The 15,249-nt window shown below is 26.3% G+C and overlaps 1 protein-coding gene across 1 annotated transcript in view; it reads left to right on the top strand.

The window, feature by feature from the left end:
• Positions 1-332: 332 nt before the first annotated feature.
• Positions 333-15,249, top strand: part of LOC112601590 (ATP-binding cassette sub-family G member 4-like) — an 18,457-nt gene continuing 3,540 nt past the window's right edge. Inside the window, exons 1-5 of the mRNA XM_025349293.1 lie at positions 333-991; positions 6,276-6,393; positions 7,035-7,224; positions 10,583-10,728; positions 11,384-11,622. Of these exons, the coding sequence (XP_025205078.1) occupies positions 652-991; positions 6,276-6,393; positions 7,035-7,224; positions 10,583-10,728; positions 11,384-11,622 (1,033 nt within the window). The 5' untranslated portion in view covers positions 333-651. The remainder of the gene's footprint in view (positions 992-6,275; positions 6,394-7,034; positions 7,225-10,582; positions 10,729-11,383; positions 11,623-15,249) is intronic.

The following is a 15,249-nucleotide window of genomic DNA, read 5'->3' as shown; positions in this document are numbered from 1 at the left end:
AAGGATTAAACAGGATAAACCATGTATTACACATAACATATTATATTAATAATGTTTTTTTTTACATGAACGTATACAATAATAACAGGTTTCCGTAGAAAGAGACAAAACTAAACTACTACTAAAGCAACAACAACAAAGACGACGACGACGACGACGACGACGATGACGACGATCGTAGGTACTACAAACCTCTATGTCTGCTTACTGTCTACAATATAACATAGTATCTACGTATAACGATACAGCATACACCTTTTGTATACGTAGGTATTGTAATACGTGTACGGTGGGGCAGCGGCGGCGGATATAGAAACAATTGCACACACTACCGACCGACAACAAACTATGTAGTTCATTCAGCCGGACCGCGCGACTCCGCAATAATACACAATTACACTGTTGGGCAGACGCGTTGATGCTGTGCGCGTGACCACAGACACACGGAAACCGGTCACAGCTCATTCGGCGAACCGATCGCAGAGCGCAGTGTTTAGTGCGAATGCAAAATCGGCAAATACAACAATCCGTAACCGCGGTCCACCGTCCGATCAACATTTGAACCGTATTTTTATAATTTTTTCGTTAAAACATACATATTATAAATATCGCCGTATATCCTATATTATTTGAGTTACTACCGTCGCGATAATGGCTCGCGGCGACGAACAACCGCCACCGATGGGTCGCGCGCAAAGCACCGTTACGTTTAAAGCGATGACGAACGACAACCGCGGCAACCGTAACGACGAGGAGGAGGAGGACGATGATGACAATAAGTCCGCTTGCAACAGTGAAGATGCGCAGCAGGACGAGGACGAGATGCCGCTGGTGGAAGCGTCCAGGACGAGGATGTTCAGCGTATCCGCCGACAGGCCGATCACCAGGATCCCGACCCGGGTTGACATGAAGACGTTGACGCACAAAGCGAAACGACCTGCTGTCGATATCGAATTCCACGACCTGACTTACGCCGTCAACACGACAGCGGGTGAGTTGCTTCTCGCAACGATAATAACGACGAACGTGTCCAACGCACAGAAATGTTACACTCAGGCACCTGTAGATACCTTTACACTCGACCCGTAAGACGTATCACATAATTCTGCGTTTTGTGAACGATCACTAAACATTCAAAAATGCTAAAATAATTATAACACGCTAATAAATATGATCCCTTAAACATGAATTAACGATTCAGTAAAATGTTATTGCACCATTGAATTAATCAATTTTTCTGCGCGATCCAGTCTTATTCCTATCCGTTTTAGCGTCCCTACGTTTTCAAAAATCATTTTTAATTTGACTTGGAAATTATATTTTCATATTTTATCCATGTTATATAATTTTTTATTGGTACGATTATATCTTATGTATGACTATTTTTTTGTTTTTTTACATATAATTGCTTAAAAGCCTTGCACCCTTGTTTTAATGTCCTTAATATACTGCTGTCTCAAGCCATTTAGCCTCCTTAACGTAAATTCAGTGTACATGGATATAATTTAAGCGTACGATTCAAAAATGTCTCCTTGTTGTAGTCTTGTAATCGCTATTATATAATTTTTTTTTCTTCATCTCGGAAGTGCACCGTCAATCGATAACCGCCAATAAACAATAATAATTTGTATATTATGATTTATTATTATAAATCCAACGTGTTATACGTTATACGTGTCATGTTGAAAAAAAAATTAGATAATTATTATTCAATAGAAATTTCGTACATAATACTGGTGATCGCGATAACAATATAGTGAATATATCAATGAGAAATTTCAGACACCGATGTCAACGATATGTCTATTGTTCGTTACATCACGTTAACGACATGACGTACGGGTTTATACTATGAAATATATGAATCATCGTTGTACTAGTATCACATAACCGTTAGAATATTTCAAATATAAACTTATTGATTAGGAAGTATATTGTATGAGGGTATTAAAAAAAAAGAAGAATACTCAACGTTTGTTGTCTGTCATGTTGCTTAAAATATTAATTTTTAAGCAATATCCTGTTATTGCAGTTATAATAACGCATTTTTATAAAAATACCATTTTATTTAATGGTATATACCTATCAATATTGTGTTATCAATTAATATGTATAAATGGTATAATTAATTTCAAATAAAACCCTTGCAATATATTTCTAACAAATAATAAGCTAATTCTTACAAAAGTGAAACGAAATACGATTGTTTAATATTACGTATAATGCATGTAATAAAATATACAATGTATGTAATAACATTTAGTATATATACTTAATGGTAATACTTAGTAAATAATTAATAATTTTAAATGTTTTCATGAATTTGACATCTTAATATTAGCAATGTTCTGTAATTACAATGTAACAATTTACAAGATAATCTCACATATCTCATCAATACTTTTTAACTAAAATTAGTTTGACATTTTATAGTAGGAAGGTAGGTACCTAACTATTTTACAAAATATCATTTAAGTTTAAACACCAACAAGCTTTTATTTTAAATAAAACGATTAGAATGTAAAAATGAAGTTTCTATAATATACTACGATGAGTTATCGTCAATAATAGATTAAAAATAAATACCTAAATTACAGCATTAATGAGTCCATTATATTATAATGTTCAATATGGCGTGAATAAATATTCAAAACCATAATAAGTTTATTGCAATGAGTTTCACATGCAAAACAAATTCTAAAACTAAATTATAACAAATCAAGTGTGTGTCACATATTAATAATAAGCTGTAATCGCTTTGAACTTATTTTTGTATTTACTACATCTATAATTGTAAGGCTAAATTTTTTTTCAAATTAATTCCAGTCATCAAATGAATTTGATAACGTTCTAAACATATTTTTATCCTTAAATGTTTAAACAGATCGTTCTTTTTTTTAATTTATACTTCAGCATGAACTGCTTTAGGTTATTATAATTTGATACAAAAATAAATAGTATAAAATACATTTTAACCCATTTTAAATGTTGTTTATTTAAAAGATAATATTATTAAAGAGGACATTATATTTATTAAAGCAATTATTTCAACACAAAATTAGTAATCAAATAACTTTAAAATTTGAATGAATTATAAAAATATAGGGGTTATAAAATAGTACCAAACCACCAATTTGTACTTGATATAATACTTTTTTTACATTTTAAATAAATATGCTTAATAAGCATAATAAAAACATATTTTAATTTTAAAATAGTTTTAAAACAATCAGATTTAATTTGTAAAATACATTGATGATTTTATTTCATTTTAATCAGGTGAAACAATTATCATTTAAAATTCAGGTATACATTTTAATAATACAACCTTGTCTGTTATACATTACTCATGACGGGTGCTAAAATTGTGATGACAATGTTTATATGCTGACCTGTGTATGTTGAATATTATTAGCATTGTTTAAAAAAACTTACTAGTAATAATAACGTAACGTATAATTTTACCAATTTTTTTCTAAATAAAAAAGTTTATTGATTATCAATAAAATTTACAAATTCCATTATGACGCGCTTTAATTAGGCTGAAAAAACAAAAATATTTCGTTTTTCGACTATTCTACAAAAAATAGGTAACAAAATGGAAACAATATCATCTAAACTAACAACTAAATCTTTATATTTATATTTTGAGATACATTTTATCATATTCATTAAAAGTGAAAAAACTCAGTGTTTCTGTATTATTCTGGTAAGTGGTAACTAGCTACTTATCTAAATTTGGCGTAAAGAAATGTTTAAAGGTGACAAAAGTAATTGATAAATATAATTTAAATAAACAACTAATTCTAGCGATTAAAACTTTATTAATTGTCTAGTGATCATAATCATATTAATCATAGCTATTTATAGTATATCAGATATCTAATTCACAAAAAACATAAAAAAAAATTAAAAATAAAGGTCTTGCTATAAATTGAAGTGTATAAAAAAAGAGTTTGAAACATTTTAAACTGATTTAATTGCTTAAATTCTATATCCTATTTATTAATTGTTTTTGACTGATAATTTTAAGGTTTATTTGATATCCAGTTAATATTAAAATATATACGTATATATAAAATTACAATCGAAATCCTATAACATCGTAATTTTTAGTGTCAAGAATTTTTGAGTTTAAAAATATTGTGTCTTTAAAGTAAATCTCTAAACTTGAGTATGAGTTTAATCAATAAGTAGGTACCCTACCTACACCGTATAAAATAAATATATAATAATTCTTCTATTAATGATAATTATTTATCGATAGTAGATAATTATAAAAAAAAATAAATAAACTAATACATTCAATTAGAATTGTTATAATGTTGTACTTTTATCAATGATGAATTTAAATGGTTTAAAAAAATTAGCACTTACTTTCCGAAAACCAGTTTTCAAACGTCCTCGACCTTGAATTTATACTGGAAAAATATAAATATCACTTTAATAAGAATCATCTTTTTGCAGAGCTTACATTTTTTACATTTATTGTGTATTATCATTTTCATCTATAACATTATATAAATTGTATATTATGTGTTAGTTTTTATACTTATCGATATTCAAATGAGAAAATCCCAAATTTTTTTAATAGGAACCAACAACTTTTATTGTTAAAAAAAAAAAAATATTTCAAATTTTGTTAAATTAAAGCCTTCAAAATGAAAACAAAAACAACAAATTAAAAGTTTCAAGATAATTTGATAATTTATAATTTATATTCTGATTTTTTTTTAATTTTTAAAACTATACATAATAATTATCTATTTATTATAATAGTATAATCTAACCTATACACTCATTTATCATCATCAAGTTGTCTGATTGGTTTCGTTATTTCATTAGTTTAATAGGATTTATTTATTTAATAGTTTTCAAGTTAAACAAAATATCGTGGTATATCAAAAAATATCCATAATATTTATAAATTATAACAGTAAATATACTTACAAAAGTACTAAATCAGAATATAAAAATTGTATATCAACATTTTTGTTTTATTGCTACATTTAAACATTTTTTCTTGTTCATTAGTTACCATAAGTTCATCTATGAATCTTGTTGAATAAGTTTATTCAAAATACAATAATATACATTGTCAATTTATACAAGATGGTGATTTTAAAATTTAACAAAAGAAAAAAGAATTAAATTATTAGCATAAATTCTAAAATATTCTTCTATATATTTTTTTTTTTTTTTTTAATCTGCGCTAATAAATGACTATTATTACTAGTTTGTATAAGTTTTAATTAGTCACTTGTTTTTTCACTGTATTCTACAAGTAACTGACGATTTATTTAATAAAATCTTTTAGTAACTTTACAAGTTATCATGATAATATATTTTTAGAATATATTTAAAAACCAGAATAAATATGAGGAGAATTATCAAATACCTATACAACTCATTAACTCTGTATTATTATTACTTTTTATAACATACATATACATTATATTAAAATAATAAAACAAACATTTTCTATAAATTAAATAGTTTCAAAATTTTATTTTAGATGTATAAATTAAACCTGTTCAAAACAGAGTTACGGCTAATTTACTAAAAAAGAAGTGGTAACCTCATTACGAAAAACAACAATACTAGCATTAAACCATTAGTTGATTTATTAATTTAGAAATAAAACATTTTGTTTAATGCGTATACAAAACAATATTTACCAAAGTATTCTAGACATTTTAAAGATATTTTCCACCGATACATAGTAACAAATAACCTTGTATTAAAATTTCAGGTCAATAGGACGCAAAAGTATATAATTACAACCATCTGTCAAAGCAGTATTTTGTATTTATAGTAACAATTAGCAAAATAATCGTAAATCAATATAATAAAATGTCTATATCATATACTATGAGTTTTTTCATTCGCTATTTTCTATTTTACTAATATAATATACATTTTAGTGTGTGTTGATAGGTAGTATAAATGTTATATTAAAAACATCTACAATGTTTTTTTCTAAAAATCATAAATTGATACTATTAACTAATTAAAGTTTGTCCATTTATAAAGTCATATAATATGTATAAATTTACAAAATTTGTTAGTTATTTTTAAAGAAATTTCCTAAAAATACATAAATCCCATAATAGCCTTATGGTCTATACACCAATACCTAACTTATTCTGTTCAGTTTTAATAAAAAAACAATTATTTAATAATAAAGTGTTTTATGTTAAATACACCGCTCTAGGCAATTTTAGAAAATGTGTTCGTGTTTGATTAGCATAATTATTATTATTTACATGTTATAGGACAAAGAACGATATTGAAAGGTATACACGGTTTCTTTCGTTCAGGACACCTGACCGCCATAATGGGTCCTTCCGGTGCTGGGAAAAGTTCACTGATGAATATACTCGCTGGATACGTGTAAGTTTCCTGTTTGCATTGAGTAGATACTTAATATATAGTTTCTTCGTTTGATACAAACTTCTGTAGGTCATCAGCAGTACGTCGGTTTCCTAAATCAAAAACTAATAATAATAGTCACAATCTTATATAATCATGTTGTGCTGTCACATTATCCAACCAAGGACCAACCAATAATTGATTTCATCGTCTATTATTTGATTGCATGTACTAATTATCAGTATTTAGAGATTTAACATTATTTATTAGATAAAATCAAATTTATGTTTACATTAGTATTTTATTTCCTAATTGAGTATATGTTTTAACCATATAAACATAGCAAGTTATATAAATACGTAAACAATAGTTATATTAAAATTTACGAAACGTGAATTGATAATAGTTTAATAGAGTTGATGCTATAGTTAACTACTATTCTGACTCTTTAGACACTTTTTGATAAAATATTTTAAAATACCTAAAACTTAATAGGTACCTACTAATAAAATGTCTCCATTAGTTCTAATACTAAGTACGAACTATATTAAATATTAATCAATAAAAATATATTTGTGAAAAACCCGTTTTTAAATTAGTTTATTTTAATCGTAAAACTAAACAATGTAAAAAATAAATTATTTTTATCTGAATCACTTTAGGAGAACTGACATTAAAGGACAAATTCTTACAAATGGGCATCCTAGAAATATGCAACTTTTCAAAAAACTTTCAAGTTACATAATGCAAGAAGACTTGCTTCAACCCAGACTTACTGTCATAGAATCATTGAGTTACGCAGCTAGATTGAAAATTGGTCGTGAGTTATCGAAAGAAGACAAAGATAAAGCTGTAAGTATATAATACAACTTAACAATAATAATAACATTTAACGGTATTTCTTTAACAGGCAAACATGTATATATATACTTAAAGATAGTACATTTTAATTATTGTAATGAAAATAAAACAATAAAGCTTCATTAAATAATTATAATACAGCACATTTTTTTAATTAAGTTATGTACGCCAAATATAATATAAGCATTTATAGAGACATAAATAAAACCATTCCCATTGTAAAAATAAATACAGCGTGTAACCGATATGAGTGTACCATCTACATTTCGAATTCAATAATACCCACTTGAAAACAAATGCAATTACTTATTAATCAAATATTTACAAACTTACGACTGCAATTTTAAAATAATATAAAAATATTTTAAATTTTTAAACAAAATACACTTTGTCACATAGTTTAAGACTTACAGTGTCACAATTAAAATTATAATCATATTTGTTCAATATTTATAGTGTTGATTATTTTCTCAAGGGTGAAAATACTGGTACCTACATTACACAACTCGTGTGTACCTTTTCGTCGTCAATCGACACTTACTTACTATGGCGTACAGTTGTAAAAATGTTATCTTATTTGACCTAGGGAAAGCGTAATATTATATAGAAATACAATATACATACATTTAAAGTAAATTCGCAAGCGACAAAGTCTAAATACCCGTTTATAATCTAAGGACGTAACCTATAATTATTACCTTGACCCATGCTGCACACATAATATTAGATGTATATATATATATATATATATATATATATATATATATATATATATTGATAGTATTATTTAAAATAAATGCTGTATGTATTATAATAATTAACATAAATAGGTAATATTACTATAGAAAATCAGGGAGCAATGTGTTTGAATTTTATAAAATCTAAGATTACAGTCAAAATTATTACAATAATGTTTTGTTTACGCTTTGATCAAAATTTAAATTACTAGGCAATACTATCATTAAAAAAATAAATACGATATAGAACAGCGGCTGCAATTTTCAATATCCTAAAAACATGGAATATTTGTAATAAAGTGTTGAAGTTTATAATGCTGCAAAAATTAGTTCGTTTTCTCTTAGTGTCTAATGATACATATCAAAGTATAAGTATTAGTCACAAGCTACAGACACATGAAACTCAAAGATTAAAATTAGTTAACTAGCAAATTATTAGTACACCCTGAATTATACATAAGAATGATATCATGAACATTTTATAATACATAATTGTATTCGTCTAATGATGTAATGTCAATATATGTTTTGATTTATCGTGAAAATGTTTATACTTTATCAATTTGTTATTTTAATTTAATTTTACTAATCAATTTATTTTACAGCATAATTAGTTGTTCTTTTAAAAAAAATTATACATACATATTTAAAAGTGATTAGATTTGTTTTAATATCATGAACAAAAATCACATAAGTTGCTCAATTATTTTAGAACGATCACTATAAATATAAAATAATATATGACGACACTCATAGATATGTGAATATTTTTTTACATTTAATGAGACTTGCAAAATATATAAGATTTTTAAATAAATTACCATCAATAAATATTCTGTGATTATTACATATTTTAAAAAACTAGGTAATTATCATTTTTTTAAACTGGTTTAAATAAATAAAATTTATATAATCATTAATACAAATACTAAATGATGATCTGAGTACTAATATTTTGTTTCAAGTGCAAAAATTGTAATTGGGGAAAATATTTCACAAATTTAGTTTATTTAATTTATATGTTTTTCCATTTTACAATTTTTTAAATATCTATTTTTTTCAATATTTATCATTTAATTGTATTTATTATTATATATTTTTATAATATATTAACATGCATATTATGTAATCTAATTAGTTTTTAATTTTTTTAATTAAATTTGATTTAAATTCAAAATATAATTATAAGCTATCTTAACTATACAAAAAAGTACCTACTTAACATAATAGTATAATACCTAGTTATTTAACATTTTACCGATTAAAAAATATAATTTATTTTATGTTGCTCTTCATAGAAACAATTATACTTCTACCTCATCATTTTTCCCTAGAGCTCTGACATTAATAAATGATGATGTTGATTTTTTTTTGTATGTTCGTAATATATTCGTACAGAATATTTACATGGCTTAAAATGTACCTGTTTAAATTAATGTTTAAAATTATTTAGTAATTTTCTTGATTATTACTATTATTATTATTTTTTTTATTTTTGTTATTGTTGTTGTTGTTGTTGTTGTTGTTATATTTATAATTCTTAATATAACTATGCTGTTCTACTACTATTTTTGTCACACTTACTAATATGTAAGAACTTTTAATTTTGTTACCCAAACTATTTTAATTATATAATTATTATGTTAGTTAAGCAGAAAATGCATACACAATTATTTTGTATTTTACTAAAGGATTTTAAATTCGTTTAATATTTATAAAATAAAAACAAAAACATTTAAAGAATAGATAACTAAGTAGAAATTTTATGAGAGTATACAAATGAAACATTCTTCCACAAAATTATTATAGAACACTTCTTAATAATGTTAAACTATGATTTAAAAAATATTTAAATAATTTAAAATAATATTTTTAATAATAAAAAATAATTATATATTTTCATGAATAAATAATAATAAACTAAGTAATAAAGTCTCAAAAACAATTATTAACTACAAAATAAAATACTTTTCAATACAATTAGCTACTATAATATTAAACATTTTAAAATTATATGTTTTCATTTTTATTGAATTCTTCATAACTATATCTATAACTTGCTTAAAGAAGATTTTTTCCTCCAAAAACTTTGATTACAGACCAAATTATACGAAACATATAATAAAAATTATTTGCACTCGGTAAATTTAATTTATCTTTATCAACTTGATTAGTCATTAAACGGGAAAATTTTGTTACCTACACCATCGTTATAATAGACAAATAAACAAAATTATATTAGTATTAAACTAATGATAATTACCATGTTTTTCATAAACTCATCACTATTAAAAATATTACAACATCTGATCAGTAGAGCTCTACGTAAATAATTTACATTTTAATGGCTATGGATATATCTTGAATGACGTATGGTATTTATACGTTCATATTTAAAAAAACAATATCGACATTATAGAATATTATTTCCATTCACAAAAGGACCTATACAATTAACATTAAAATAATTATTTTTTTTTAGTGAAGTGAACGAACATATCGGATTTACTAATAATGTATTTCTATCGCAACCTGTGTAACTCATAAGCCCCATACTTCCCTACTCATACATTCGTGAGTTGTAAACTAAACAGATAATTAATTCTATCCAGGTGAACGAGGTACTGGAGCTTTTAGGGGTATCGGTGTGCCGTAACACATTTGTGGAGAAATTATCTGGAGGTCAGCGCAAACGTCTGTCCGTGGCACTCGAGTTGGTCAACAATCCGCCGGTGATATTTCTAGATGAACCCACCACGTAAGCATCATAATAATATTATAATTTTACAAACAATCTCAGTCTTTTGGTCTTGGGTTTTTATAACCAAACGAATTGCCACACGAGACCGTATATGAACGAGACACACATACTATAATATATTAATATGAGACGAAATTCAGGTAAAATCAGCGAATCGGTCATGGTGACATTCGCGACTAGATATTTTTCGTGCCAAATTCCATCTATAATCTACTTATTGCCTAATTGGGTACGTGCTATCGTGTATTCGGCCATCTACAGTATGCGGCGAAAAAAATATTACATATTTCTGCACAGATTGAAATCTTATTTGCATGTCATTACAAACAGAGTGACTAGAAAGTATAAACGTATTTCATACCATTCGTATGCGGACACAGTGGTTATCATAATATATTCTACGCGCGAGTACACGCGCACTCCGCGTAGTATCTGCAAAACACGTTTCGGGCAGCTTTCTAGACAGTCCGAAAAAGATATGCCTAACCAGCGCGGATACAATATTATACGCGAATGCATAATTATTGTGCTCAGTCGATTGCTAAAACACGTTTGATTGTCAAGGTCGAAAGTCGAAAACCGTCGTGCCCGTACCTAATGGCTGTGATATGCATCGCATTATTTTGTACGATTAAACCTATTACGTTTCCAGTGGGCTGGACATTGTAGCGATAAAGCAGTGCGTCACCCTACTGGTCGACCTGGCAAAACAAGGAAGGACCGTGGTGTGCACCATTCACCAGCCCAGCTCATCGCTGTTCCATATGTTCGACCACGTATACATGCTGGCCCGAGGCTCTTGTATATACAACGGGTCGCCCAAACAGTTGGTGCCGTTCCTGGCACAAGTCGGGCACGTTTGCAAACCCACGCACAACCCAGCTGATTTCGGTACGACTTTGATATTGTAATTATTGTGCTCGTTTTTTTTTTGATTATTAACAAAAAAAGCTTGGATTAGTGTGCACTAATAAATCATAAAATATGTGTGAATGTACCAAAAAATAATAATAATAGAATGGTTTCATACTTAACGATTTATAGCAATGTTTCAATTTTTTTTTTCTTTATTTTTACATTATTATTTCAAAAAAAAAACGATAGGCAACTCTCTTAAGTTATTCATTTCCGCGTATGAAATGTCCAAAATCTTTTTTATTAAATTTATTTAGATGTATGTTGACCTTGAGTAAACATTTACATAAATTTGCATAGAAGTTCGATTTTGTTTTTGTTTTTTACTTTTTATAAGTTGCTGAATGAGAGATAATTTTTTATCGACATCAACAGCTCCCTCTGATATGCTTTTCTGTTTGTAAATGCTTTAAAACACTGAATCGTTTTTCACATATGTAACATGGCATACTTTACAAAATAAAACTGTTCAAAGAAAATACTGTTTCACTAAACGTGTGAACAAAAACTCATAAATGACTAATTTTTGAAAGTTTTTCTATATTTTTAATGATAACGCATATAGTTTTGGATATGGTTATGTTTATTTTTACGTTTGAAACTGACAACTAATATGATTTTAAACATTAAGTTTTAACTATCAATATTAGCAAATAATAATATCGATGCGATAAGATATAGTAGTAAACGTAAATAATTATTATTACACAATGTATCACGATAAAGATTGACAACTTGTGTACACGGATAAAAAATTACCTTACCTATGCACGAGACAAATAAAAGTAAAATAATTTTCATTTTTAAAAATTTGAATAAATTATTATGTTATGTTTTAAAATAGTACATTATACAATAAAAATTCCAAATATGACTATAAAATTGTAAAATCGTATTTTTAAACATACCCTCATGAATATTTTTTCTGCTTTCTTGATATACAGTTCGATCAATTAGAAAAATTATTCGAATTTTTAAAAATCCGAGCCTTAATTATTATATGTTACCTACCTATTATGATTGTTTTATTCGTTGATTTATATGTCAACGAATACTATAATTAATCTAAAATTAATTATACTGATGAGGGAGATGATCGTGGTGGATTACATAAAATCGTAAGTATTACCGCTCTCATCAGGGTGTATACACTATACAGGCATTAACAAATATTTTATGAGTTTAAACATAGCATTACGTGACTAGAACAATAAGCCGATTGCCGCATCTACCTCAGGTGTTCTTCGGGAATGAATGGTCGTTCAATGACAAAATGTCTTGTTCTAAGTCACGAATTTCTGGAAAAAACTGAGTTCAACGTCATACATTAGATACACAATAAATCAAAGAAAATACCATAAACAAATCTCAATGACAATGACTGGTTATAATAGCCATAATTATTATTCTAATATTTTATAGTAGGCACATTTGTGGTTTAACGAGTAATAACTTATTCGCTGATATCCAAAAAGAACATGTCTTATCCTCTTAAGGAAATATAATATTAATATGCAATAACTACTAGATAATATATTTACATTAAAATGAATCTTTTATAGATTATAGCCAACAAACGTTAACCATATATCTAGGTATGTCAAGATAAAATGTACCTGTAAATAATACATCTCATAAAATCTGCAAAACACGATTGAACATAATATACCTTTTTAGTAACATGATTAAACATAGCAAATTACATTCAGCGTTGCCACATTCAAACCGAAATTTTGTAATTTAATCTTTAATTTTTTGGACTTATGCCATGAAATTTGACAATGTAACCTAAATTCTGTAAGAAGCAAATTTCGAAGAAGTACAAGGAAAATCAAACTCATTTTTGTTAGTGTTTACAGATTTATAAAATTAATTTATTCACCTAATCCTTATGCCCATATAATGATTAGAATATTGCTACTCGAAAAACAAACGAAAATTCTGATTAAAATTAATTTGGTTAAATATAATTTCAAAACTTTACAAACTGCTAAGAAAATTTTAAAATGTAATTAAATACTAAGGCTTTCAGCCAATATTCAAATCATGAAAATACTGAATTTTTCTATTTTATTAAAAATACCAAGGTATAAGTAACAATTTTAACTCCGCCTTAGATAATAGCCTAGTCTGGTTATGTATTTATTATTATTATTATTATTAATAAGTCAATAATATATTGCATGTAACCTAGTATTGACATGGTGGTTGGCCTTAGTCACTAACGTGTTCCTTGACCTCAAGCATCGGCCGGTATCGCTGCTAGCTACTATATGGATGACCACCCGGGTTTTTAGTGATAAATCCTCGCAATATACATAAGTATTCCAAAAACCATTACCTCTCCCACAGTAAAAGCTGATTATAAACTAATAACCATTGCTGTTGAAGCTTAAAATCTATAAAAAAAAAAAAAAAAAAATTCATTGCATATGACCATAAACACATGTTATTTTTAATTTTTACCACATTTAATCGTAATTATTTGAATTAATATTTTTTATGTGATATAGTTATTCAGAATTGTTTAACATGACAAATGACAACATCATAAAAATGTTTACGCTCAATAATTGAAAAAATGTTCTTTTATATTTCAAATCCTTTGATACTCCTACACATTTGTTTAATCGTGCAGTAAAAAATATTATAATATACTCAACCGTGTAATATCCCATAAATCATAATATTTGCTTTAAGTGGCGTGCATATACAAATTTTTTGTAAATGGTAAAAGAATAGATGAATCAGTGTAAAAAACCTTAACGTACATACAAAATTAAAAGTTTTAAGGTTTATATTGTCCATATTATCTTCGGTTTATTTTTAAATACTGTCAATTTCAATCGTTCCGGTAGAATTTATTAGTTTTATTATATCTACTTTAAATATAGAAAATCGATATAAATTATGTCTCAGTCATAAAATATAGTCGTAGTATACTCGACCAATTAACTTTTTAGTTAACCAATTAACTTAAATAAAAAAATAAAAATAACTTTTAATTAACTTGGTTAATTAAAATGTTAAAAAAAAAAACCAAATGCAATAATTACAATTTATTAACTAAAAATAATCTAATTAAATCTAATTGAATTCATTATTAGGCCAGAGTCGTTACAATCTTTAAGTAAATCATACAAACTTGAATTTTTTTAAATCTTAACACTTACGTTTTATATTAAATGGCCTTGTAGTTTTCTATAATTTTTTTTACGATTATTACTGAAATATTAATACAAATATACAATAGTAAATATATATATTTATTCTTTTAAAATGCTAATATTTATAAAGTTGACAATCAACTTTTTGAATAAAAATCAATAAAATAATAAATTGTTTACGTATATTTTATATTCAACATACTATTACTACATCATTAGACCCTTTACTCTACTCACTTCTAACAGCTCTTTTGTTTTCTCAAGATCCGATCGAAATACATCCACCTTCATTAAAGTTAATTTTCTTTATAGTAAAAGGCTTGTTTCTTACGTTGGCAACATAATACTAAATAATATATAGTATAAATATACTATATTTCTCACAATAATAAACTCTTAAGATGTAATAAAAATTTTATTATTCATCAAATGTAGG

The sequence above is a fragment of the Melanaphis sacchari genome, unplaced genomic scaffold (assembly GCF_002803265.2).
Source record: "Melanaphis sacchari strain LSU unplaced genomic scaffold, SCAv2.0 Contig7_pilon_pilon, whole genome shotgun sequence".
Classification (NCBI taxonomy): Eukaryota; Metazoa; Arthropoda; class Insecta; order Hemiptera; family Aphididae; genus Melanaphis; species Melanaphis sacchari.
The sequence above is the reverse complement of the archived record's forward strand: the minus strand, read 5'-3'. Positions and strand labels throughout refer to the sequence as shown.